Raw genomic sequence first — 25,497 nt, 5'->3', positions numbered from 1 at the left:
GCCCAGGTGACTGCAAACTCCATCTTGTGGAGGGGAGTTTACACAGGAGTACAAGGGGGTTCCAACCACAAGAGAAAGACTATATAAGCCCCTGTGGAACTACCCTGCCAGCACGGCAGGGGTTAAAGGGAGCCTTTGGGCCCAGCTAGCCCCACCCCGCTATACCTGCAGCCAATGCCAGGGCTGGGGGGTAGAAAAGGAGAGAGAGCCTGGCTCAGTTGAGGGCTGACTGGCGAAGAGGCAGAGGCAGGAACTATCCGCCTCCCTGCCTGAGGGGAAGGGTCACTAGCCTGCCAGCTGGGGCAGCCACCAGGGCGTAAACACTGTCTCCCCAGCCAAGCGGGACTGTGGAGGAGACCTAGGAGCCTCCAGACACTGAGGTAACTGGGTCCCTGAAGCTCAGAGACATGGTGGGGTTCAGTCTCACCAAACTTACAGCTTCCCCATCTGAAGGAGCCTCAGACTACAGCATGATGCCACCCAAGATCCATAAGAGGGCGCTATGGGATGCAAGCCACCCAGCAAATGGGACTGGGGGGGCAGGTTCCAAACAAAGAGGACAGTGGTAGGAAGTAGCCCAGAGCAGAGAATTCAGACTCCCTGCTGGGAGACCTCCCCTATTCAGGGGTTGATGCATGCAAGACCCTGGGCTGGGACTTGGTAGAGAAGGAAGGCCTGGGTTTCCCTACCCCACTGCCTAAAAGATTGAGGGAAATTGATCTTCTAAACAAAGAGCTGGAGATCAACCACTAGGCAGCCCAGCCCTTCAAGGGCCCTGTTACAAACCTGAACTTTATTCCCACCTCAAACATGCAGCTCCAGCTGAGATGCAGGTGCAGTTTTACAGAAACAGACAGGACTTTTGCTCTGATACCCCTTTGTTCGTGTGCAGTTCCCTCCTTCTGATGAGGTTCAGAGAAGAGGAACTCTCTACTGGGTACTTACTAGGTAGGCAGCTGTCAAGGTTCCTTCTCCACTCTGAAGTCTAGGGTACAGATGTGGGGACCTGCATGAAAACCTCCTAAGCTTACTTTTACCAGCTTAGGTTAAAACTTCCCCAAGGTACAAACTATTTTACCCTTTGCCCTTGGACTTTCACTGCCACCACCAAATGTTTATCTGGGTTTATTTATTAGGAAAGCATTGTTTAGAAATATCTTCCCCCCCCAAATCCTCCCAACCCTTGCACCCCACTTCCCGGGGAAGGTTTGGTAAAAATCCTCACCAGTTTGCATAGGTGACCGCAGACCCAAACCCTTGGATCTTATAACAATGAAAAAAAACATTCAGTTCTTGAAAAGAAACATTTTAATAGGAGAAACAGTAAAAAGAATGACCTCTGTAAAATCAGGACAGTAAATACCTTATAGGGTAATTAGATTCAAAATATAGAGAATACCTCTAAGCAAAACCTTGAGTTACAAAAAGACACACAGACAGGAATATTCATTCTATTCAGCACAACTCAATTTCTCAGCCATTTAAAGAAATCACAATCTAACACATATCTAGCTAGATTACTTACTAAGTTCTAAGACTTCATTCTTGTTCTGTTCCCAGCAAAAGCATCACACAGACAGACACAGACCCTTTGGCTTTCTATCTTCTCCCAGCTTTTGAAAGTATCTTGTTTCCTCATTGGTCATTTTGGTCAGGTGCCAGCGAGGTTATCCTAGCTTTTTAACCCTTTACAGGTAAAAGGATTTTTCCTCTGGCCAGGAAAAAGTTTAAAGATGGTTATCCTTCCATTTATAGTTATGACAAAAGCACAAGGCATCGTGCCGCTGTTATTTCCAGGTTAGGGGGTTTACATTGATGAAGGTCGATCTGTTTTCTGCAGAGTTTCAAAGTCCTGACAATGAAGTTCATTTTTGTAAAGTTCCTGCCCAACCCCTCTTTTTTTTGTTTAAAAATACTAGGAAATGGCAGCTGTAAGCAGGGTCTGAATGAGTTCTCCCCTGACAGCTGCTGGGAGGAGGAGAGACTTTGGGAGCAAACTGTATTTACATGAACACACCTCCTCTGCCTAGATATCGGCAGATAGAGCCGTGTTGCTCAACGTGATCAACTTGGCGAGTGGTGGGTTACAAATCACCTTAGTACTGAATGCAGGGGTAGTGAAATGTTGTTATCCGTGTTTGTCACGGTTCCTCCCCCACTCTGAACTCTAGGGTACAGATGTGGGGACCTGCATGAAAAACCTCCTAAGCTTATCTTTACCAGCTTAGGTCAAAACTTCCCCAAGGTACAAAATATTACACCTTGGCCTGGCCGCTACCACCACCAAACTAATACTGGTTATTGGGGAAGAGCTGTTTGGACGCGTCCTTCCCCCCAAAATACTTCCCAAAACCTTGCACCCCACTTCCTGGACAAGGTTTGGTAAAAAGCCTCACCAATTTGCCTAGGTGACTACAGATCCAGACCCTTGGATCTTAAGAACAATGAACAATCCTCCCAACACTTGCACCCCCCCTTTCCTGGGAAATGTTGGATAAAAAGCCTCACCAATTTGCATAGGTGACCACAGACCCAAACCCTTGGATCTGAGAACAATGAAAAAGCAGTCAGTGTTTTACAAGAAGACTTTTAATAAAAAATAGAAGTAAATAGAAATAAAGAAATCCCCCCTGTAAAATCAGGATGGTAGATATCTTACAGGGTAATTAGATTCAAAACATAGAGAACCCCTCTAGGCAAAACCTTAAGTTACAAAAAAGATACACAGACAGAAATAGTTATTCTATTCAGCACAATTCTTTTCTCAGCCATTTAAAGAAATCATAATCTAACACATACCTAGCTAGATTACTTACTAAAAGTTCTAAGACTCCATTCCTGTTCTGTCCCTGGCCAAGACGACTACAGGCAGACACAGACCCTTTGTTTCTCTCCCTCCTCCCAGCTTTTGAAAGTATCTTGTCTCCTCATTGGTCATTTTGGTCAGGTGCCAGCGAGGTTACCTTTAGCTTCTTAACCCTTTACAGGTGAGAGGAGCTTTCCCCTGGCCAGGAGGGATTTCAAAGGGGTTTACCCTTCCCTTTATATTTATGACACGCCCCCCAAATCTCAGCTAGGGTGAAACACTGGCTGGGATTTCTTCCTGGAACTCTAGGAAAAACAGAGTTAATAAGACACATGCATCTCTAAATATACTACCAAGTACATAAAGACTAACAATATTTTCCACATCTCAAGGACGATTTTAACCAGTTGATTCTGGGAAACTTTCACGGGAGAGTGCATCAGCCACTTTGTTAGAAGCTCCTGAGATGTGTTGGATGTCGAAATCAAAATCTTGGAGAGCTAAACTCCACCGAAGGAGTTTTTTGTTAGTTTCTTTGACGGTGTGAAGCCACTTCAGTGCAGCATGGTCAGTTTGGAGGTGGAAACGCCGTCCCCAAACATATGGGCGTAGCTTTTCCAGAGCGTAGACAATGGCATAACATTCTTTTTCAGTGACTGACCAGTTGCTTTCCCTCTCAGACAGTTTTTTTGCTGAGAAACACTACAGGGTGGAATTCTTGATCAGGTCCTTTCTGCATTAAAACTGCTCCCACACCACGCTCGGATGCATCTGTGGTTACTAGGAACGGTTTGTCAAAGTCTGGGGCCCTTAGTACAGGGTCAGACATGAGTGTCGCTTTAAGCTTGTTAAAGGCCTTCTGACACTTTCCGGTCCACTGAACAGCATTTGGCTGTTTCTTTTTGGTTAGGTCTGTCAGTGGGGCCGCGATTTGGCTGCAGTGCAGTACAAATCGTCTGTAATAACCGGCCAAGCCTAAGAAGGACTGAACCTGTTTCTTTGACTTTGGGACAGGCCACTTTTGGATAGCATCCACTTTGGCCTGTAGGGGGCTGATAGTTCCTTGACCCACCTGGTGTCCAAGGTAAGTCACTCTGTTTAGGCCTATTTGACACTTCTTAGCCTTAACAGTTAGTCCTGCCTCCCTTATGCGCTCAAGGACTTTTTGTAGATGTTCCAGGTGGTCTGCCCAGGAATCCGAAAATATGGCCACATCGTCAAGGTAGGCGACTGCATATTCTCCTAATCCCGCTAGGAGACCATCTACAAGTCTTTGGAAAGTGGCGGGTGCATTTCGCAGCCCGAAAGGGAGTACATTAAATTCATACAGCCCGAGATGTGTGATGAAGGCTGACCTTTCCTTGGCAGATTCATCTAGCGGTACCTGCCAGTACCCCTTGGTTAAGTCCAAGGTAGAGATGAACTGGGCCCGTCCCAGTTTCTCTAATAGTTCATCTGTGCGTGGCATTGGATAGTTGTCTGGGCGAGTTACAGCATTTAGCTTACGGTAGTCCACGCAAAAACGTATTTCCCCATCTGGTTTGGGAACTAGAACCACTGGAGATGCCCATGCACTTTCAGAGGGGCGGATTACACCCATCTGTAACATATCCTGGATCTCCCGTTCTATAGCAGTTTTAGCTTGAGGAGACACCCGGTAAGGGTGGACCCTAATTGGGTGAGCATTACCTGTGTCAATGGAGTGGTATGCCCGTTCAGTCAGTCCTGGGGTGGCTGAGAACGTTGGCGCGTAGCTAGTGCACAGCTCCTGGATCTGCTGTCGCTGCATACGCCCAAGGGTCATGGAGAGGTTCACCTCTTCCACACCACCAGCACATTTCCCTTCGTAATAGACACCTTCAGGCCACTCAGCGTCGTCTCCTCCCTGGGCTGTAAACTGACAAACCTTTAATTCTCTGGAATAAAAGGGCTTTAGAGAATTAATATGATACACCTTAGGCTTTCGGTTGGAGGTGGGGAATGCTATGAGATAATTAACAGCTCCCAGGCGCTCCTGGACCACGAATGGCCCTTCCCACGATGCTTCCATTTTATGGGCCTGGAGCGCCTTTAAGACCATGACCTGGTCTCCTACTTTGAAGGAACGCTCTCTGGCATGTTTATCATACCAGGCTTTTTGCTCTTTTTGAGCATCCTGTAAGTTTTCTCTAGCAAGGGCTAAAGAGGTTCGGAGGGTGTTTTGTAGGTTGGTTACAAAGTCCAGAATGTTAGTTCCTGGAGAAGGTGTAAATCCCTCCCATTGCTGCTTCACCAACTGCAATGGCCCCTTAACCTCACGGCCATATACAAGTTCAAATGGGGAAAACCCTAAACTGGGATGTGGTACAGCTCTGTAGGCAAAGAGCAACTGCTGCAATACTAGGTCCCAATCATTGGAGTGCTCATTTACGAATTTAGGTATCATGGCCCCCAAAGTTCCATTAAACTTCTCCACCATGCCATTTGTTTGATGATGGTAAGGAGTGGCAACCAAGTGATTTACCCCATGAGCTTCCCAAAGGTTTTTCATAGTTCCTGCCAGGAAATTAGTCCCTGCATCTGTGAGGATGTCGGAGGGCCAACCTACCCTGGCAAAAATGTCTGCTAGTGCCTAGCACACACTTTTAGCCCTGGTGTTGCTTAGAGCTACTGCTTCCGGCCATCGGATAGCAAAATCCATGAAAGTCAGTATGTACTGCTTTCCTCTGGGTGTCTTTTTCGGAAAAGGACCCAGAATATCCACAGCTACTCGCTGAAATGGAACTTCAATGATGGGGAGTGGCTGGAGAGGGGCTTTGACCTGGTCTTGGGGTTTTCCCACTCTTTGGCACACCTCACAAGACTGGACATAGGTAGAAACATCCTTGCCCATTCCCTCCCAGTGGAATGACCCCCCCAAATGGTCTTTGGTCCTGTTCATCCCAGCATGGCCACTAGGGTGATCATGGGCTAAGCTCAAGAGCTTGGCCCGGTATTTAGTTGGAACTACCAACTTTCTCTGAGGATGCCAGTCTTCCTGGTGTCCCCCAGAAAGAGTTTCCTTGTATAAAAGTCCTCTTTCTACAACAAACCTGGATCGATTAGAAGAGCTGAGAGGCGGTGGGTTGCTCTGTGCCGCCTTCCAAGCTCTCTGGAGGCTTTCATCTGCTTCCTGTTCGGTCTGGAACTGTTCCCTTGATGCTGGAGACATCAGTTCCTCATGGGATTGTGGACCTAGGCTTGGTCCCTCTGGAAGCGGTATAGGGGATGGAGCTGTTTCTGTTGACTGTGAACCGCTCTCCGCTGGTGCACTATGTTGGGATTCAGGCTCCGGCTGAGCCTCTTGTGTAGGGTTATCGGCTGCTGCCAGTTCAGGTTCGGTGGGGCCCTCTGGTGTTGAGGTTGCAAGTACTGGATTCAGTGCTGGCACGGGGTCTGGTGTTGGTTGTTTGGCTGGTTCCGGTTCTGGGACTGGTTCCGTCTGAGTCTCTGGGACTGGATCCACTACTGCTGTTGCAGACATTGGCCTGGGGTCCGGGTCCATCACCTCTGACTGGGTCCTGATAGAAGTTTCCGGAACAGAGCTAGGCCTCACGGCTTGTTTAGCCTGGCTGCGGGTGACCGTTCCCACCCTCTTGGCCTGCTTCACATGATTGGCCAAGTCTTCCCCCAACAGCATGGGGATGGGATAATCATCATAGACGGCAAAAGTCCACATTCCTGACCAGCCCTTGTACTGGACAGGCAACTTGGCTGTAGGCAATTTGAAAGAGTTGGACTTGAAGGGTTGAATCGTCACTTGGATCTCTGGGTTGGTTAAATTGGGGTCCACTAAGGAAGCATGGATAGCTGACACTTGTGCTCCGGTGTCCCTCCACGCAGTGACCTTCTTCCCGCCCACACTCACAGTTTCCCTCCGCTCCAAGGGTATCTGGGAGGTATCTGGGCCTGTGGACCTCTGGTGTGATTCCAGTGCAATGAACTGTAATCTGTTGGGGTTCTTGGGGCAGTTGGCCTTTACATGCCCCAGCTCGTTACATTTAAAACATCGTCCAGCTGACGGGTCACTGGGGCGAGGAGGGTTGCTGGAGAACGGGGTGGTGGGACGATAAGGGGTCTGGAGGGTTCTTTGGGAGGTAGGTGGGGCTTTGGGCGGCCCCCGGTAATAGGGTGTGGTCTGGGGTGGTCCCTTCTGGTCTCCGCTCCAACTGCGACCAGTTTTCTTCTTCTCTGCCACCTCCACCCATCTGGCTCCAATCTCTCCTGCCTCAATTACAGTTTTAGGTTTCCCATCTAGGATGTATCTTTCTATTTCCTCAGGAACACCCTCTAAGAATTGTTCCATTTGCATTAGGAAGGGCAAATTTACTGGAGATTCAACACTTGCTCCTGATATCCAGGCATCCCAATGTTTCACAATGTGGTAGGCATGTCGGGTAAATGACATGTCTGGTTTCCACCTTAGGGCTCGGAACCTCCGACGAGACTGCTCGGGTGTTATCCCCATTCTGACTCTCGCCTTGGATTTAAACAGTTCATACTTGTTCATATGTTCTTTAGGCATTTCAGCTGCCACCTCAGCTAAGGGTCCACTGAGCTGCGGCCTCAGCTCTACCATGTATTTGTCAGTAGAGATGTTGTACCCAAGGCAGGCCCTTTCGAAGTTTTCTAAGAAGGCCTCAGTATCATCACCTGCCTTGTAGGTGGGGAACTTTCTGGGATGGGAAGTGGTACCTGGAGAAGGATTGCTAGGGTTTGTTGGTATATTCTGCTGGGCCTTTATCCTCTCCATCTCCTCCACATGCTTCCTTGCCTCCATTTCCCTCTTGTGGGCAGCCTCCTGTACCTCGTTCTCCAGCCGCATGAGTTCTATCTGTCTTTCATGTTCCCTTTGTTTTTCCTCAGCCTGAAATTTGGCTAATTCCAGCTGTAGTCAAGCTGAGGATTTGGCCATTCTAACCCCTCTGTTTTTAACTAACTTTACACCCGAGGTTTAGAAATAAACAAACAAAACGTGGCTGTAAAATTTTGCTGTGCTGGAATAGAATACCTATTCTCTGATAGTGATTGTCAGCCTACAGAAAAAGACAATTCCCTTGTCTCTGCTCTGGGCCCAAATTAAAGCAAAAAACCTCCAACTACTTGGAAACCTGCTTACCCAGCCCAAAGAAAAAAAAAATTCTTTTCAAACCTGTGCTCCTTGTAAAACAAAAAAAAATCAAAATCCTAAAAAAACCCTGCCACTTTTGTCTCCAGGCAAATGGGTAGAGCACACACCCCCTATTTACTTTTAGGAAGAAAAGAAAAAAAAAACCTCTGGGTTGGAAGACTGTGAATTTCCCTGCAGGAGTTAAGTACCCTGCCTCCAGGCAAAGAAAACCTGCAATTCACAAGATAATCCCCTTTTGTCTCTGCTTGGCCACAAAGCAGAGAGAAACCAAGCTGCTTTCAGTTTCAAAGCTGCTTCCTGGACTTCCTAAAATTCCTTTTTAAAATCTGTATTTCTAGTTCAAAAAATCTCAACTGGATCTCAAAATGATTTCAGGTTAATCCCACCACTGTGCCACCATGTCACGGTTCCTCCCCCACTCTGAACTCTAGGGTACAGATGTGGGGACCTGCATGAAAAACCTCCTAAGCTTATCTTTACCAGCTTAGGTCAAAACTTCCCCAAGGTACAAAATATTACACCTTGGCCTGGCCGCTACCACCACCAAACTAATACTGGTTATTGGGGAAGAGCTGTTTGGACGCGTCCTTCCCCCCAAAATACTTCCCAAAACCTTGCACCCCACTTCCTGGACAAGGTTTGGTAAAAAGCCTCACCAATTTGCCTAGGTGACTACAGATCCAGACCCTTGGATCTTAAGAACAATGAACAATCCTCCCAACACTTGCACCCCCCCTTTCCTGGGAAATGTTGGATAAAAAGCCTCACCAATTTGCATAGGTGACCACAGACCCAAACCCTTGGATCTGAGAACAATGAAAAAGCAGTCAGTGTTTTACAAGAAGACTTTTAATAAAAAATAGAAGTAAATAGAAATAAAGAAATCCCCCCTGTAAAATCAGGATGGTAGATATCTTACAGGGTAATTAGATTCAAAAACATAGAGAACCCCTCTAGGCAAAACCTTAAGTTACAAAAAAGATACACAGACAGAAATAGTTATTCTATTCAGCACAATTCTTTTCTCAGCCATTTAAAGAAATCATAATCTAACACATACCTAGCTAGATTACTTACTAAAAGTTCTAAGACTCCATTCCTGTTCTGTCCCTGGCCAAGACGACTACAGGCAGACACAGACCCTTTGTTTCTCTCCCTCCTCCCAGCTTTTGAAAGTATCTTGTCTCCTCATTGGTCATTTTGGTCAGGTGCCAGCGAGGTTACCTTTAGCTTCTTAACCCTTTACAGGTGAGAGGAGCTTTCCCCTGGCCAGGAGGGATTTCAAAGGGGTTTACCCTTCCCTTTATATTTATGACAGTGTTGTTGTCTTTACTGTATGAGTAAAGGGGAGCAGAACTGTGCTTAACCTGTCCCAAATGAGGGGGTCACCCTCAGCTGAAAGGAACTTGTTAAGTCAGGGACTTGAATGCTAGACCTCTGTAAGTAGAAGAGAGGGGTGGGTTAACTAGAAGGTGTGTTTTTTTCCCCTAAGGGGCACAGAAAATGAATTTTTGATTGTAGAACTCAAGAACATGAGGTGGAAGGCACTGCTCTATGCATGCTGGGGTGGGTGTTCTGCTCACAGTTTTGTGTTTATGAATTCTGCTTGCAGCATTTTCCCTAATGAAGGTCAGCTGATTTTCCTCCTTTCATTAAAAGTTTTCTTTTCTACACGCAGAGTCTGCTTGTGAGTGGGGAAGTATTGCCTCTCTAAGGCACCCAGGGGTGGCATGTAATTTTCCAGATTACTGGGTGGAGGCTCAAAATGGTTCTGTGCCATATTGTTGAAAAGGAACCCCTGGATATTGAACCAAGCCCTGGTTGCTGCTGGCTTCACCTGGCAGAAGGGTGACACATACACACACCCCCACCCGCTAACCATGTGAAGAGAATATTGAGGTGTCTCACTGAAACACTCAAACTCCAGGAAAGGGTTGAGATTAAACCCTGCCCTGAGCTCCCATTGCCAGGGGGAGCTGCTAAAACTTTTGGAACTATAGGAAAAGATTCTACTCTTCCTTGTGCTATTTCAGGGGAAGATATTATTCCTACTAAATGTTAAGAAGAGAGAACTTAAAAATAAAACTTATAATGGGTCTGTAGCTGTAATGTTACCTATTCAGTTACAACAAATGCCTCCATAATATGATATCCCTGTGCTGTGTAGGATTGAGGCATATTTTGGCTGAGCTCTCTATTCTACTCTAGATCTACAGGGTATCAGAGAGTGTGAAATTTTCTGTTACTGGTTGGTCCAAAATATGATAAGTAACAGAGCAGATGGGGGAGTGCTTTTGGCAAAATCTAATTCTGGCCAAGCTGGGAGAATCTGCCCATTCCTTGGTCACCCTATGAGGGTGGCAAAGGGGCTACATACATGCCCCAGCCTCTGTACCTCTGGGGTTGGGTGTCTGGGTCTGGATTTTAGCATGAGTGTAACATTTTCAAAAGTGCCTCAGTGACTTAGGAGCCTACGTGACATTTTCCTTTTCCATTTTCTCTCCTACCTGCATTTTTAGACCCATTCAGAGGGAAAGAGAAAGGAACAATGTGGCACTGAAACAACTGGAAATGAGAAAATGAAAATGCTTCACAGTCACACAGGGGGCTCCCCAGTGGCCAGAGACATGAACAGTAATAAATACAGTTCAGTAATAACAATAATTACAGGACTTGCTCTGCTTTTTGTTCATTTCTCATTACGGTCACAGGCACACAACACGCTGTAGGTTCCAGCCCTTTTCTCTCAGGTGATTTGTCTTTCAGGACAGAGGTGGCTGATTCTTACCTGAACAGGTCACTCCAGCATCCCAGTCATGATAACAGTCATGCACGCCCCATCCCGCGTTCCTGCACTGCGAAAGAGCAGACTCGGTACCATCACAGGCAACGTCATCCAGCCAAATTGGTCCAGATCCTGCTCCAAAATGAGCATTACGATGGGCACTGACAGCAGCTCCACATTCCAACTGCTTACAGACAACCCCAGCATCTGTCACATCCCAGCGATCACTACACACCGTCCCCCACTGCTCCTGGTGTTTAACCTCCACTCTCCCGGCACAGGGGCTGCCTCCATCCGCCAGCCTCAGCTCATCAGCACCTTCAAAGAGAGACACAGAGCAGGGTCAGAGCGAGCAGGGAGCCCCCTCCCCAGTGTTATAACAGCAGAGTCCGCACCCGGCAGCAGGGGATCCGCGCCCAGAGCCAGGAGAATGGGACATGCCCAGAGCTGCCTCATGGCGCCACCTTCTCACGTCTCAGGGCCTCGCACTCGGGGCTGTCACTGCTGCAGCTCTCCCCATTTTATCCCAACTCCGGTGGTTTGGGGAGTTGTTACCTGTCTTGTGAGAACATGATGGAAGGCGCCATCTCCTGTCACTGGGGCTGAAGCCAGCAAGATAGTGGGGAGATGGTCTGCAGTGGGGTAACAGGGAGGTAGGAAGGAAAGTCAGAAGGGAGGGGAGGGGACAGGGATCTGAAATTGGGGCAGGAGGGAGCAGTGGAGATGGAGCACAGGGTGGTCTGGATGGGGGAGCAGGGAGCATAGGGCTGGAGTGGTTATTGAGCAAGGGGCAGGAGAGAGGAGAAGGGGGTTTAGAGAAGCAGATCTGCATGGAGAGCTGGAGAGAGGAGGGGTCTGGAGTGGGGGACAGGAGTGAGAAGTGAGGAGGGGGTGAGGAATCCGGTAGGAGGGAGAGAGGGGGAGTGGGAGAGAGCAGAGAGGGGACAGAAGGAGGCATGGAGAGAAGAGGGGGGTTCTAAAAAGGGGGGAAGAAGGAGGTAGGGGTGGGGAAGGATGATCATGTGTAGGGGAGGAGGGAGGGGCTCTGAAGCGGGGCAGCAAGAGGGTGAGGAGGGGAGGGGTGTGGAGCAGAGGATGGGAGGGAGGGGAGGTAGCCTGGAGCAGGGGGAGATGAGGGAGAATTGGGGAGGATGGAGGAATCGGGATGGAGTGTGGTGGGTCTGGTGCTGGTAGACAGGAGGGAGGAGAGGGGTTCTGGAGCAGGGGGACAGGAGGGAGTATTGGGGAGGGGAACGGAGTCTGGAGTAGGCAGGGGATGGGGTCTGGAGTGAGAGGGGGCAGAAGAAAAGGGGAGGGGGCTCTAGAATGGGGGCAGTGTTTTCCCGCCTCAGGCAGAGAAGTTGTGGGGCGGGGGGGGGGAGGGAAAGCCTGGGAAGTGTTGCTGTTTGCAAATGGCTAAATCAACCCTGCCCTGTTACGGTAACATTACAGCGGATGTGAATGGTTGATGTCAGTGTGAAGGTCTCCAATATCTGTAACTCACTCCTGAAGAGTAACAAAAGTTCTGTCTGAGTGTGAACTACGCTGCATGAATTAGCTCAGTGGCTGTCCAGCTATTTCCCAGCCAGCCCTTTCTCTGTCAGAGGAACTGAACCAGGAGGGAGAGCGAAGGCAGTGCTGGGCAATGGACAGCAGTTCCCTGTCTCAGGGATGAGGAGTGGGTAAGCGCAGTCTCCAGCTGAGCAGCCAGGGGGAGTTGTGCAGTTTGGGTGCATTAAATGGTGACTTTTCAGCCTGCGATTCTCACCCCTACAATGGCAGAAGAGTAGATGGGGGTTCTACAGTCCAAAGACAGACTATCAAGACCAGATGGTTTTTATAACCTCATAATTTTTGCTCTGTGGAGCTTGTCATTAGAGCCTTGTGCTCCCCACAGGACTTTCCTTTCCCCACCTCCCCACACATTTCCCTCTTCCACTGGTCTCTTCCCACCCGCCTCCCCTGGGCTCTTCCCCCTTCTCTTCTCCCCTTTCTACCTGGCCTCTCCACCCTGCATGTACAGACTGCTCCTTCCCCACATGAGAAGCAGACTCTGCCCCCACTCCCTGACACTGGCTTTTCTCCCAGTAGCTCTGAGCTCCACCCCTGCCCCCAGTTGTCTCTGCAGCTGTTTGCATTTCTGGGGGTTGTGGAGAGACAAAGCTGGCTGCTGGGAGGGAGGCAGTTAACAGGGAATGAGAGGAGGGGCCACTGTCTGCCACACAATCCTGGGATATTGGCTGGGAGAACTGGTCCACAGGACAGAGTGTGAAGATCCAGGACTGTCCCTGAGACTGGGAGCAAGTATGGGCATCGTTACAATGCCCAGGAGTTACGGCTACATGCAGAGTTCCACTGTAACCCCTGGAACAGGCTGGCTATGGCAGTGGATGGCTGAGCCAGGGACAACGTGTTTATGGAGCCTCCCTGGAGCTCAGAGAACAGTGCAGTTCACACCAGTATGTGGCCAGACCATCCTGCTCCTTTAATGCCAAGGAAATACAAAACACTCACTTTGCTGCAAACCACAGGGGCGTTTATTCAGGTACGGCTCACTTCAGTTCAGTCCCACAGGCAACCCATGGGGCCTGGTCTGCACTAAGAAAAATAGGGGCTTTTTTTCAATGGAGTTAACTCCGTGATGTTCACTTGTGGCAGGACCCAGGGCTGCAGCACTGCTCTAGCTAAGTGCACACACAGTTCTGTTTCCCTGCACCCAGTAGAAACTAAGAACAGCCGGCAGTTTCCTTGCTCAGAAATCCCCCAGCCTGCCCCTCCAGTGAGCTCCAACTGACTTTGTTTCTTTTCTGCTTCCAAGTTCCCCGTCACAACTCCTTCTACTGGCTTCTCCCCCCAACAGACACAGTCTGACACCAGTATCCTGCCCCTGCATTGGCAACGATGGAAACCCCTGGCTTAGCTTTGCCCTGCCCATGTGCCCTGTGCCTTTGGCAGTAGCCCCCACTGCCTGCAGCTGTTTTCACTATGTAAAGGATCTTGATTGCTCCGTCTGTTGAGCCTAAAAGAGAGTTCTCGCCCTGCCATTGGCTTTCGTGAGGTCTGTGATTGTCTTAGGATCGAAGACTCCCCAACGGCAGCCATCAGCACCTTTTAGGATAACAGTCACATTTACATACTGCACCTCTCATATGCTGGCTCCACTTCTGTGACCCAACTTGGAATAATGACCCCACCCAGCACTCTGAACGTTGGGGAAGTTCAGATTCATAGATTCATAGATACTAAGGTCAGAAGGGACCATTATGATAATCTATTCTGACCTCCTGCACAACGCAGGCCACAGAATCTCACCCACCCACCGACTCCTGCGAAAAACCTCTCACCTATGTCTGAGCTATCTGGGTCTGGGAGTGAGACCTGCAGCTGTGGCCCATCCCTGATATATTCTCATTTGTTGGCCTGAACCCCACTGAATTTTACAAATTTGTTTTTCCGCACAATGTAAAGAGGTCAATAATTGTGAAACACGATCTTCTGGCAAAGATTGACCTGGTTTCTACTCAGAGCTTAAGGATCAGCCATAAAAATGTTGGCATACTGTGGGGCCATGCGGGTACTCATAGCCAGGCTGAAATTGTGGAAAAGCAGCATCACTTGCCCCATAACCTCAGCCGTGCAGAATACAATGCCATCCAAAGCCTCAGAAACAACTCTGACATCATAATCAAAAAGGCTGACAAAGGAGGTGCTGTTGTCATCATGACTAGGTCGGAATATGAACAAGCTGCTCGGCAGCTCTTCAACACCACTTTCTACAAGCCATTACCCTATCATCCCACTGAGAGTTACCAAAAGCAACTACAGCATTTGCTCAAGAAACTTCCTGAAAAAGCACAAGATCAAATCCGCACAGACACACCCCTGGAACCCCGACCTGGGATATTCTATCTACTACCCAAGATCCATAAACCTGGAAATCCTGGGCGCCCCATCATCTCAGGCATTGGCACCCTGACAGCAGGATTGTCTGGCTATGTAGACTCCCTCCTCAGGCCCTACGCTACCAGCACTCCCAGCTACCTTCGAGACACCACTGACTTCCTGAGGAAACTACAATCCATCGGTGATCTTCCTGATAACACCATCCTGGCCACTATGGATGTAGAAGCCCTCTACACCAACATTCCACACAAAGATGGACTACAAGCCATCAAGAACACTATCCCGATAATGTCACGGCTAACCTGGTGGCTGAACTTTGTGACTTTGTCCTTACCCATAACTATTTTACATTTGGGGACAATGTATACCTTCAGATCACCGGCACTGCTATGGGTACCCTCATGGCCCTACAGTATGCCAACATTTTTATGGCTGATTTAGAACAACGCTTCCTCAGCTCTCGTCCCCTAACGCCCCTACTCTACTTGTGCTATATTGGTGACATCTTCATCATCTGGACCCATGGAAAAGAAGCCCTTGAGGAATTCCACCATGATTTCAACAATTTCCATCCCACCATCAACCTCAGCCTGGTCCAGTCCACACAAGAGATCCACTTCCTGGACACTACAGTGCTAATAAACAATGGTCACGTAAACACCACCCTATACCGGAAACCTACTGACCGCTATTCCTACCTACATGCCTCCAGCTTTCACCCTGACCACACCACACGATCCATCATCTACAGCCAAGCTCTGCGATACAACCGCATTTGCTCCAACCCTTCAGACAGAGACAAACACCTACAAGATCTCTATCAAGCATTCTTACAACTACAATACCCACCTGCGGAAGTGAAGAAACAGATTGATAGAGCCAGAAGAGTTCCCAGAAGTCACCTACTACAGGACAGGCCTAACAAAGAAAATAACAGAACGCCACTAGCTGTCACCTTCAGCCCCCAACTAAAACCCCTCCATCGTATTATTAAGGATCTACAACCTATCTTGAAGGATGACCCAACACTCTCACAAATCTTGGGAGATAAGCCAGTCCTTGCCTACAGACAGCCCCCCAACCTGAAGCAAATACTCACCAACAACCACATACCACACAACAGAACCACTAACCCAGGAACCTATCCTTGCAACAAAGCCCGTTGTCAACTGTGCCCACAGATCTATTCAGGGGACACCATCACAGGGCCTAATAACATCAGCCACACTATCAGAGGCTCGTTCACCTGCACATCCACCAATGTGATATATGCCATCATATGCCAGCAATGCCCCTCTGCCGTGTACATTGGTCAAACTGGACAATCTCTACGTAAAAGAATAAATGGACACAGATCAGATGTCAAGAATTATAACATTCATAAACCAGTCGGAGAACACTTCAATCTCTCTGGTCACGCAATTACAGACATGAAGGTCGCTATCTTAAAACAAAAAAACTTCAAATCCAGACTCCAGCGAGAAACTGCTGAATTGGAATTCATTTGCAAATTGGATACTATTAATTTAGGCTTAAATGGAGACTGGGAGTGGCTAAGTCATTATGCAAGGTAGCCTATTTCCCCTTGTTTTTTCCTACCCCTCCCCCGCAGACGTTCTGGCTAAACTTGGATTTATGCTGGAAATGGCCCACCTTGATTATCATACACATTGTAAGGAGAGTGGTCAGTTTGGATGAGCTATTACCAGCAGGAGAGTGAGTTTGTGTGTAGGGGGTGTGTGTGTGAGAAAACCTGGATTTGTGCTGGAAATGGCCCACCGCGATTATCATGCACATTGTAGGGAGAGTGGTCACTTTGGATAAGCTATTACCAGCAGGAGAGTGGGGTGGGAGGAGGTATTGTTTCATGGTCTCTGTGTATATAATGTCTTCTGCAGTTTCCACAGTATGCATTCAATGAAGTGAGCTGTAGCTCACGAAAGCTTATGTTCAGATAAATTGGTTAGTCTCTAAGGTGCCAAAAGTACTCCTTTTCTTTTTGCGAATACAGACTAACACGGCTGTTACTCTGAAACCAAATTATTGATGTATTTATTGGGATTGAAATTACTAAAGCGATGCCAAGCCAAGGCTCTAGGCATCCGGACAGCATGGATAACACTCAAATCCCTGCAGTATGAAGTGACCATTTCAACAGGAACTCAGCCAGACAGACACCCACAGAAAGTCTTTCCCACCCTTTTCTCATAGAATCATAGAATCATAGAATATCAGGGTTGGAAGGGACCCCAGAAGGTCATCTAGTCCAACTCCCTGCTCGAAGCAGGACCAATTCCCAGTTAAATCATCCCAGCCAGGGCTTTGTCAAGCCTGACCTTAAAAACCTCTAAGGAAGGAGATTCTACCACCTCCCTAGGTAACGCATTCCAGTGTTTCACCACCCTCTTAGTGAAAAAGTTTTTCCTAATATCCAATCTAAACCTCCCCCACTGCAACTTGAGACCATTACTCCTCGTTCTGTCATCTGCTACCATTGAGAACAGTCTAGAGCCATCCTCTTTGGAACCCTCTTTCAGGTAGTTGAAAGCAGCTATCAAATCCCCCCTCATTCTTCTCTTCTGCAGGCTAAACAATCCCAGCTCCCTCAGCCTCTCCTCATAACTCATGTGTTCCAGTCCCCTAATCATTTTTGTTGCCCTTCGCTGGACTCTCCAATTTATCCACATCCTTCTTGAAGTGTGGGGCCCAAAACTGGACACAGTACTCCAGATGAGGCCTCACCAATGTCGAATAGAGGGGAACGATCACGTCCCTCGATCTGCTCGCTATGCCCCTACTTATACATCCCAAAATGCCATTGGCCTTCTTGGCAACAAGGGCACACTACTGACTCATATCCAGCTTCTCGTCCACTGTCACCCCTAGGTCCTTTTCCGCAGAACTGCTGCCTAGCCATTCGGTCCCTAGTCTGTAGCTGTGCATTGGGTTCTTCCGTCCTAAGTGCAGGACCCTGCACTTATCCTTATTGAACCTCATCAGATTCCTTTTGGCCCAATCTTCCAATTGGTCTAGGTCCTTCTGTATCCTATCCCTCCCCTCCAGCGTATCTACCACTCCTCCCAGTTTAGTATCATCCGCAAATTTGCTGAGAGTGCAATCCACACCATCCTCCAGATCATTTATGAAGATATTAAATAAAACCGGCCCCAGGACCGACCCTTGGGGCACTCCACTTGATACCGGCTGCCACTAGACATGGATTATGTGACGCACAGCCTGGGTCCTTCCCACCCGCACCCCCAGACAAGTGTCTGTTGCAGTATGCCCAGAAGGTCACCAGATTTGGGCTATTTTGGCCCAAAGGGGACAAGAAGTTTCAGAGTCGTGGAGGCCTCACAGATAGCACCCTGCCAGCCACCCCTCTCCTTTATAAAACGGGGGAACCAGTTCAGGTGCCCCCGCTAACCAGAATTGTGGCAGTACATCACGGGGAAAGAGGAGATCTCTCAGGGAGGCTGGTCCCAGACCATTCAGGACTTTATAAACCATCACCAACACCTTAACCTCCACCCAGAGATGGGCAGCTAGTGCAGACCCTCCAGCACGGCTGTAACATGCTCCCAGTGAGATGTGCTGATCAGTGAGTCACTGCTATTTGCACCAGCTTTGTTCTCTGAATGGTTTTAAGGTACAGCTGCACATTAGGGTCATTTGAATAGTCTAATCTCAAGGTTACAAACGCCTTGATTAGAGTGGCAAGGTCTAATCCCGAAAGGAAAAGTCACAACGTCCAAGCCAGGTACCGATGGTAAAAAGCTGACTCTAAAAGTTACCACCCTCGTTCCAGTTGACCCAGCTCCCCTGGTGAAGCACAGAGGAGACTTACCTGCAATGTCCTGAATTGTGAGGAGAAGAAGCCACAGCACCGGAATGGAGAGATGTCCCTTCATTGCCAGCCTAACTTGCTGTCCCCCGACTCACTGCACTGGCTGCCGCTAAACACCGGCCAGGGCTCCTCTGTGTCTGACAAGTGACAACAAAGCAGTGGAAGGGAAATATATAGATTCAGAGGCTGGCATCAGCTGCGGGAAGGAACCAATAGCAAACCCATCTGCCTTTTTAGTTATTATCAGTGGTTTTATCTGTGACTTTATGCAGCTAAAACATCCAATAAAACTCGAAAGCAACAAACATCACCATATATGAGTGATGAGCCCCCTCCTGATGTCAGGTTTACCACAGCCTCAGATCATCGGGTAACCCCCAATCTCTGGAGCCGGAAGGAAAAATTCTGCACAAACTGTAGTCGTGCTGTTTCTCGCCCTGATAGATTCTATATCATATTAAACATGAACTGGGAGACATTTGAGGCAGGTTATTTTATAAACTAGGAAAGAAATCTCTTGTGGCGAAGGTGATCATTACAAGACCAATTCCCAGTGTAGGACATGCCCAATTACAGACAAGGACAACTCACTAGAACCAGGTTGTGTCGCTCAGATCAGCTTTATAGAAGAAGAATTACTCAGCAGCCTCTGAAATATTGACAGTTCTTCTACTAATAGGCCTTGGGGCAGGGGGGAAAGTGGGCCGCTACAACATACCAGTAAAAAGTGGCTGCCGGTAGAGGCCCGTACACAGACAATGTTAAAGTGCTGCCACAGCAGCACTTTAACATCATTGCCCCCCCACCCAGGCTGCCAAAGGGGGGCACAAAAGGGGCAGCTGCCCTGGGGCCAGCAATTTAAAATTTAAATCACTGACGGAGCCCCAGGCAGTACAGGCCAGGGAGCGCAGATGGGCTGGCTGGGGGACGCTGATCCCCCAGCCCCGCCCCTTCTTCCCAAGTCCCCGCCCTTTCCAGGGGCCCAGAGTCAGGCCCCTGTACCGGTAAGTGCTTAATGTTACTTTCACCCCGGCCTTGGGGTTTCCTGTCTAGACCATGATTCTTAGTGGTAGAGGCAGAGCTTAGGGCTTCCTGAGTAGGCCATGACCCTCTCTTGCACAAGCAGGAGGTCCTGCTCACACCATGCCCATCAGTGCTATCAGCAGCAGGAGGGCTCCTTGGAAACAAGTGTACTTGATTCATGGGACACAGACAATTCAAGGAACAGACACAAGGCAAGGGAATAGCACAGAATAATGACTGGCTGGCACCACACCTACCTCCTGCTCTTCCTCAAGAGAACTGTTACAAATACTTGGATTAAGAGAAACGTCTTTAACTTTTTACCTTTGCATTGTCTCCCGTGCTGCCCTATCTGTATGGAGAAAACTCCCTGAGAAAATCTGTGCAACCAGCACCTGATCCTCCTTTGAATCCCTCCTTGAGACTCTGCTGTGTTGTGATTCCAGAAAAACACTTGACAGTGAGTGACTCGCTTGGCAGGGGAGGTGTTTATGTGCCTCTTCCCCTTCCTTCTGTCTCCTTATTTTTAAGAAACTCTGCACCCGAATCCTTCCATTCCCCCTCACTCTACCCTCCCTCTACTTAAACAAACAGTAATGACAAAGAGGAAATGGCACCAAAGTAGTTAAAGGGACCTCCCGTCAATCAAACTTTAACCCCGCCCCTTTACCCTTAAGTCCCACCCACCTGTCACCAAAAGTCCCGCATATGGCGTATTACCTCTGGGGTCAATCTGGACACATGATCAGAAGCCAGGTCTGTCATGTGACCCCTCTAAGAACTCCTCCCACTGCCCTCTACCAATCAGGATGGGTTTTGCCCTGGTAGGACTGCCCCAAGAGGTGATTTGACCAATCAGGGGGAGTTCCAGAGAGGGTTGACCCATCCAGAAGTGGGTCATGTGACCCCCTCTAACCACTCCACCCACTGCCCTCTACCAATCAGGATGGGGTTCAGCTGCTGGGGACCACCCCCGAGAGGATATTTGACCTATTGGGGGAGTTCTGGGGCAGGGCGACCCATCCGGGAGTGGTTCGTGTGACCCCTCTAAGAACTCCCCCCACCACCCTCTACCAAGTGGGATGGGTTTTGTCCACAGAGGACCACCACAAGAACAGATTTGATCAAAATAGGTCAGGTTCTGGGGCAGAATGAACTGCCCAGCAGAGGGTAATGTGACCTCTCTAAGAACTCCTCCCACCACCCTCTGCCAATCAGAGTGCAGCACCACCACCCCGTAAGTCCCAGCCCTGGGCAGAAGAGGCCATCTCTTACTAAGAATGCATGTTGTAGAAATCGTGGAAATGCTGAGAGGCAACATGGACTCCTTCACCACCCCCATGAAAACTTTGGACTTTGTTTTAGCACCGAAGGCCTTCGAGCATCCGCAAAGAAAGCGCTACATCAGCAAGATTTCCAAGGAGGAGGAGGGAGCAGCCAAGTGGCCTTTGGCCCAGCCATTGACGGATATGCCAGACCCTGACCCCGAAACCCAGCTGCTCATGAGACACCCTGATAAGTGTGCTGGCCTCTCGTCATCCACCCCCCTGGAGGAGGAAGGCGAACGCAGCTCGGGGGAGTCACCGGCGGACAAGGTGAACAGAAAAGACATCTTTCAGAGTAACAGCCGTGTTAGTCTGTATTACAAAAAGAAAAGGAGTACTTGTGGCACCTTAGAGACTAACCAATTTATTTGATGAAGTGAGCTGTAGCTCACGAAAGCTCATGCTCAAATAAATTGGTTAGTCTCTAAGGTGCCACAAGTACTCCTTTTCTTTTTGAGAAAAGACATCGCTCAGGTAAATGAACAATTTAGAAGTAACATTAGAGGATTTGTGTGTGTGTGTGTGTGTAATGGGGTTAGAAACTGGTGTTGTGTAAATCTAAAAACAAGCAGTGGGAACTTAAACTTGTTTCTTTTCTGAAAGTCTCTTGACAGCTCGACAATGCCTTTCTAGAGGCCCTGGAGGCCCTGGACAGTGTTGCATCAAACAATGAAGATGAACCGGGCCCACCTTGGTTTTGCTCAACACCAGTACAAATTGTTGAAGAGGACTCCGAGGATGACGGCTATGAGGAGTTTAAGCGGAGGCTTGGCATGGAACTAACTGAGCCAGTGCCACGTCGTGAGTATAAAAAAGACACACTTTTCTTGTACGCATTGCAATTTATGCTGTCCTTAATCACTGTCTTAGGGAAAGATTTTTGAAGACTGTGAGAACTGTGTCATAGACGTGCCAGGCCAACGGCACCAGGACTGTGTAGCCTGGACTTCAATGGATATGAACTGCAAGCTCCGGGGCTTGTGTGCTGAGCTGTGTTTGGAAAGCTTCTTAAACACTGTTATTGCCATAGGTGATGCTATGCAATGTCTGTGCTGAACTCAAGAATATTTAGTGCAAGGGGTGACCTTGACAAATGCTGTGCAATTCAGTGGAGACCCTGAAGTGTTTTAAAGAAAATGACCAAACCGGAAGATGCGTTATATATCTATATAGCGTTATATTGATCATCTGCTCCGCACAAAAAGTTACAGAACCCTGCTTAACAAATCTAAAAGGATTAAGTTAGAGAATGGTGAGGGGACAAACATGCCATATAAAACTTGGTAGCTGTAAATTTTAAAAAAATCTATTGAAAAGGGCTTTGTGGCTATCTGTGTTTCTGTTAAAAGGTGTCTGTGGCCCTTGAGTGAGCTAATAGTTTTAACGGAGCATCTTGGTTTGTTTTCAAGGAGCTGTATGTCTTTTAAATAAAAAAAAATAGTTTGTGAGAACCTAGCTCTTGTGTCTTTGTGTAAAAGAGACCCATTTACAGCAAAAAGCTGAAATGTATGGTGTAGAATCTTGTGTGTGGGAGGGGGACCCTAAAAATGTGTTTACTGTTGTAGGTGCAGCAGTGATCTGTATGCTCTGTATGACTATGCTATGTATAACCTGTATGCTCAAAAGGTCTGTTACATTCCCCCCGGCCCCTTTGTCTCCTCTCCCTCTTTGAATACCTGTGAAGTGGCTTTCCCCCTCCCCGTCCCTCCTGGAATGCTTGTGGGACGAATGGGCTGGGTGAACAGCTGGAAGATCAGAAGAGCTCCCAGGTAAACAAGGTGCCTGGGACTCTAATTAGGCAGCGCTCACACACCCAATGCATGGACACTGCATGGACACTGGCTTGGGTGGAGTGTGACCAACCAGACGCCGCCAAGTCATCCCTAGTCGCAGGCCATGAGGAGCAGGTCCTTAAAAGGGGAAGGGCCCATGTGCTCAGGAGTGCACTGACAAGCTTGGACCTCCCGTGAAAGCCCTTCACCCAGACTGCCTGGCCAGTGGCTCCCCGTGTTGCGTTCCATCGTGCCTTGGGAAGACTTACCTTCATCGCACTGTCCATCGCTGCACTGTGGGACACTTACCTTGAAGGATCCTGACATCTCCAGTGCCGTGCCTGTCCTGGGAGCGTGAGTATGCGAGTGTGAGTGTGACACCCCACCCACCATCCCTTCTTTTGAGCTTAGCTATCAGGATAATAAAGGTGCTGCTTTCCGCTAAACTCTGGTGGGTCATTAGTCCTCCCTAAGCTTACTAGCTGGCTCAATTTTGGGTAATATTTATAATTTAAAAAAAAAGCAGGGAAGGTTCAGACATGTGTTTGAGTACAATAGAGCTGACCTACCGTATTGAACTGAATGGTTTTAACCAACCCCCCACGGAATAACCACGGTGACTGAGATTACCCACCTTTGTTGCCATCAGGGTTAATCATATTAGTGATCAGTAATTAAATTTGACGGGTGTACCCACACAGTAAGGGAGGTGGGTGGGTGAGGATGGTGAGCTCTGATTAATATGAAATGAAATAAAACCTCAGAAATTCGCAGATGCTATTGGACAGTTTAAATATATCCCCAGGAGTTGGTAGAACTCTATTGGACAGTTTAAATATGACCTAAGAAGTTTGTAGAACATTATTGGACAGTTTAAATATAACCCAGGAGTTAGTTGAATGCTATGGATCACTCTTTCTAGCAACTCAAAGTCATTAAAATAATATATTCACAAACATAAACAAGGGTCTAACCCAAAACTGAACTGTTTCAAGGGCTCACAAACCTCCACCATACTTTAGAACAAGCATGTGCTGTAAAGACAATCAAACATTTAAAAGCTCTGGGTATTTGTAGGGTGCTTACTATGGTTGTGATACACCCATTTTATTTCAAAAACAACCCCCAAACTTTAAGCATGAAAGAAACATGTTTAAAAAACAAACAAACAAACAAACAAACAAACAAGCCCTAAGATATTCACTGATATCTGCAAGGAGCCCCAACTTGGGAATGAGGTACAGTAACATTAAGGATTGTTGTATATGGTGATTTACTGTTTTTTTCATTGAAACAGAAAAATGTATTTTAACTAAAAGAAAAAAAATTAGCCAAAAGCAGCCCAGTTGTGCAGAGAACTTAATTCCCGCATGCCAGATCATAAAAGGGAATGTTAGGGGCCGGGGGGGGGGCCTAAAATCCTTAATTCAGAGTTGTGGTGATCAAATCAACCTGCTAACTACAGACTTTTGAAGTCTGTTTGAAACAAAGAGTTAGGATTGTATAAAAACCGTAATTTTTTTGGAGACTGTCCTCTTTCAACAGAAACTATCTTGAATTGAATTGCTGCTGGACTGCAAGAGGAGGTATGCTCCCTGTTTTTAACTCTGAAAATATATATTATATGTAAGCAGAGTCAGAATGAGCTGTACCCTGACATCTGGTGGTGAGCTGTGGAAAAGAACTTCAGGGGCTGATCTAGTTTGCATGGGCACACCCACCCTGCCTAGCAGGATGGACTGCCTGCCCAAATGGTCACTTTGGCTGCTGTGGGATCCCCAGTCTCTTTGTTATTGGGGCAGGAGTAATAGAGGGTTGTTATCCTGGTTATGTGAATCAGGGACAGTAGAACTGTGCTTGGCATTTTATGATGGAGGGACTCGCCCTCCACTAAGTAGTACTCGCTAGGCAAGGGACATGGGTTCCAAAACCCAATGACTTGAAACATATTAGGAATAGGTAGATATAATTGGGAGCCTGGGTTCCTTTATAAATACTATTGTGGTTTCTTTTTGTTCCTCTTCTGTTGTGTAATAATAGAGTTAATTTTTATTCTATTTGGAGTCTTGTTACATGCTGTAGAGCTGAAACCATTGATACTTAAGTCTAAGCTTCAGATCTATTTTGGGCTAGTGGTGTACTGGTCCTGAGGCTTTTCTGCTATTAGCTAAACTTGTTGAGAGCTGTGTTCAGAGGGCTGGCCTGAAGAAAAGTTGGAGAGTGGCTGGTGGATAGCAGGGCAGCTGGTGGAGAGGCATGCGGAGCGGACAGCAGGATGGCTGATAGAGAGGTGCGTGGAGCGGATAGCAGGGTGGCTGGCAGAGTGGAGTGGACAGCAGGATGGCTGTTGGAGAGGCGTGCAGAGTGGATAGCAGCAGAGAGGTGCAGCTGGCAGTGAAGACTGCATCAGGACCCCATGGAGAGGCGTGGTACTTGGCCGTCGACCCGAGCAGCGGAACATGTAAGATGCCCCCCATACCTCCCTCCACTTCCACCCAGGCTGGGAGGTAACTCTGCAGATGAACTTCTGAACTCTGGAGGCTGCACTGACCAAGGTCAGAAACTGTGGGTGGGGTGACTTGGGTTGCTGGACTTAAGACCCTGAGGGGAAAAGGATGTTGCCAAATGTACTTGGGGGTGGGTCTTTTGCTCATGATTTGTGTTATGAATCCTGTTTGTGGTGTTTCCCCAAAATAATGCAGCATTGTTTCCCTCCTTTATTAAAAGGCTTTTGCTACATTCAGACTCTGTGCTTGCGAGAGGGGAAGTATTGCCTCTGAGAGGTGCACCGGGTGGGTGGTATGTAATTGTCCCTGGGTGGGGGCTCGAGCCGGTTTTGCATTGTGTTATTGAAACAGAACCCCTAGATACTGAACCTGGCCCTTGT

General features: G+C 48.1%; 1 protein-coding gene across 1 annotated transcript in view; it reads right to left on the bottom strand.

The window, feature by feature from the left end:
* LOC140898857 (scavenger receptor cysteine-rich type 1 protein M130-like) overlaps positions 1 to 18,554 on the bottom strand; it is a 54,180-nt gene extending 35,626 nt beyond the window's left edge. The window contains exons 1-2 of the mRNA XM_073313383.1: positions 18,491 to 18,554; positions 10,744 to 11,058 (exon numbers count right to left, since the gene is read on the bottom strand). Coding sequence (XP_073169484.1) covers positions 10,744 to 11,058; positions 18,491 to 18,554 — 379 coding nt within the window. The remainder of the gene's footprint in view (positions 1 to 10,743; positions 11,059 to 18,490) is intronic.
* Between the last annotated feature and the right edge of the window lie 6,943 nt (positions 18,555 to 25,497).

The sequence above is a fragment of the Lepidochelys kempii genome, chromosome 1, assembly GCF_965140265.1.
Source record: "Lepidochelys kempii isolate rLepKem1 chromosome 1, rLepKem1.hap2, whole genome shotgun sequence".
NCBI classification, from domain to species: Eukaryota; Metazoa; Chordata; order Testudines; family Cheloniidae; genus Lepidochelys; species Lepidochelys kempii.
Note: the sequence above shows the minus strand (reverse complement) of the source record. Positions and strands in the feature narration are given on the sequence as shown.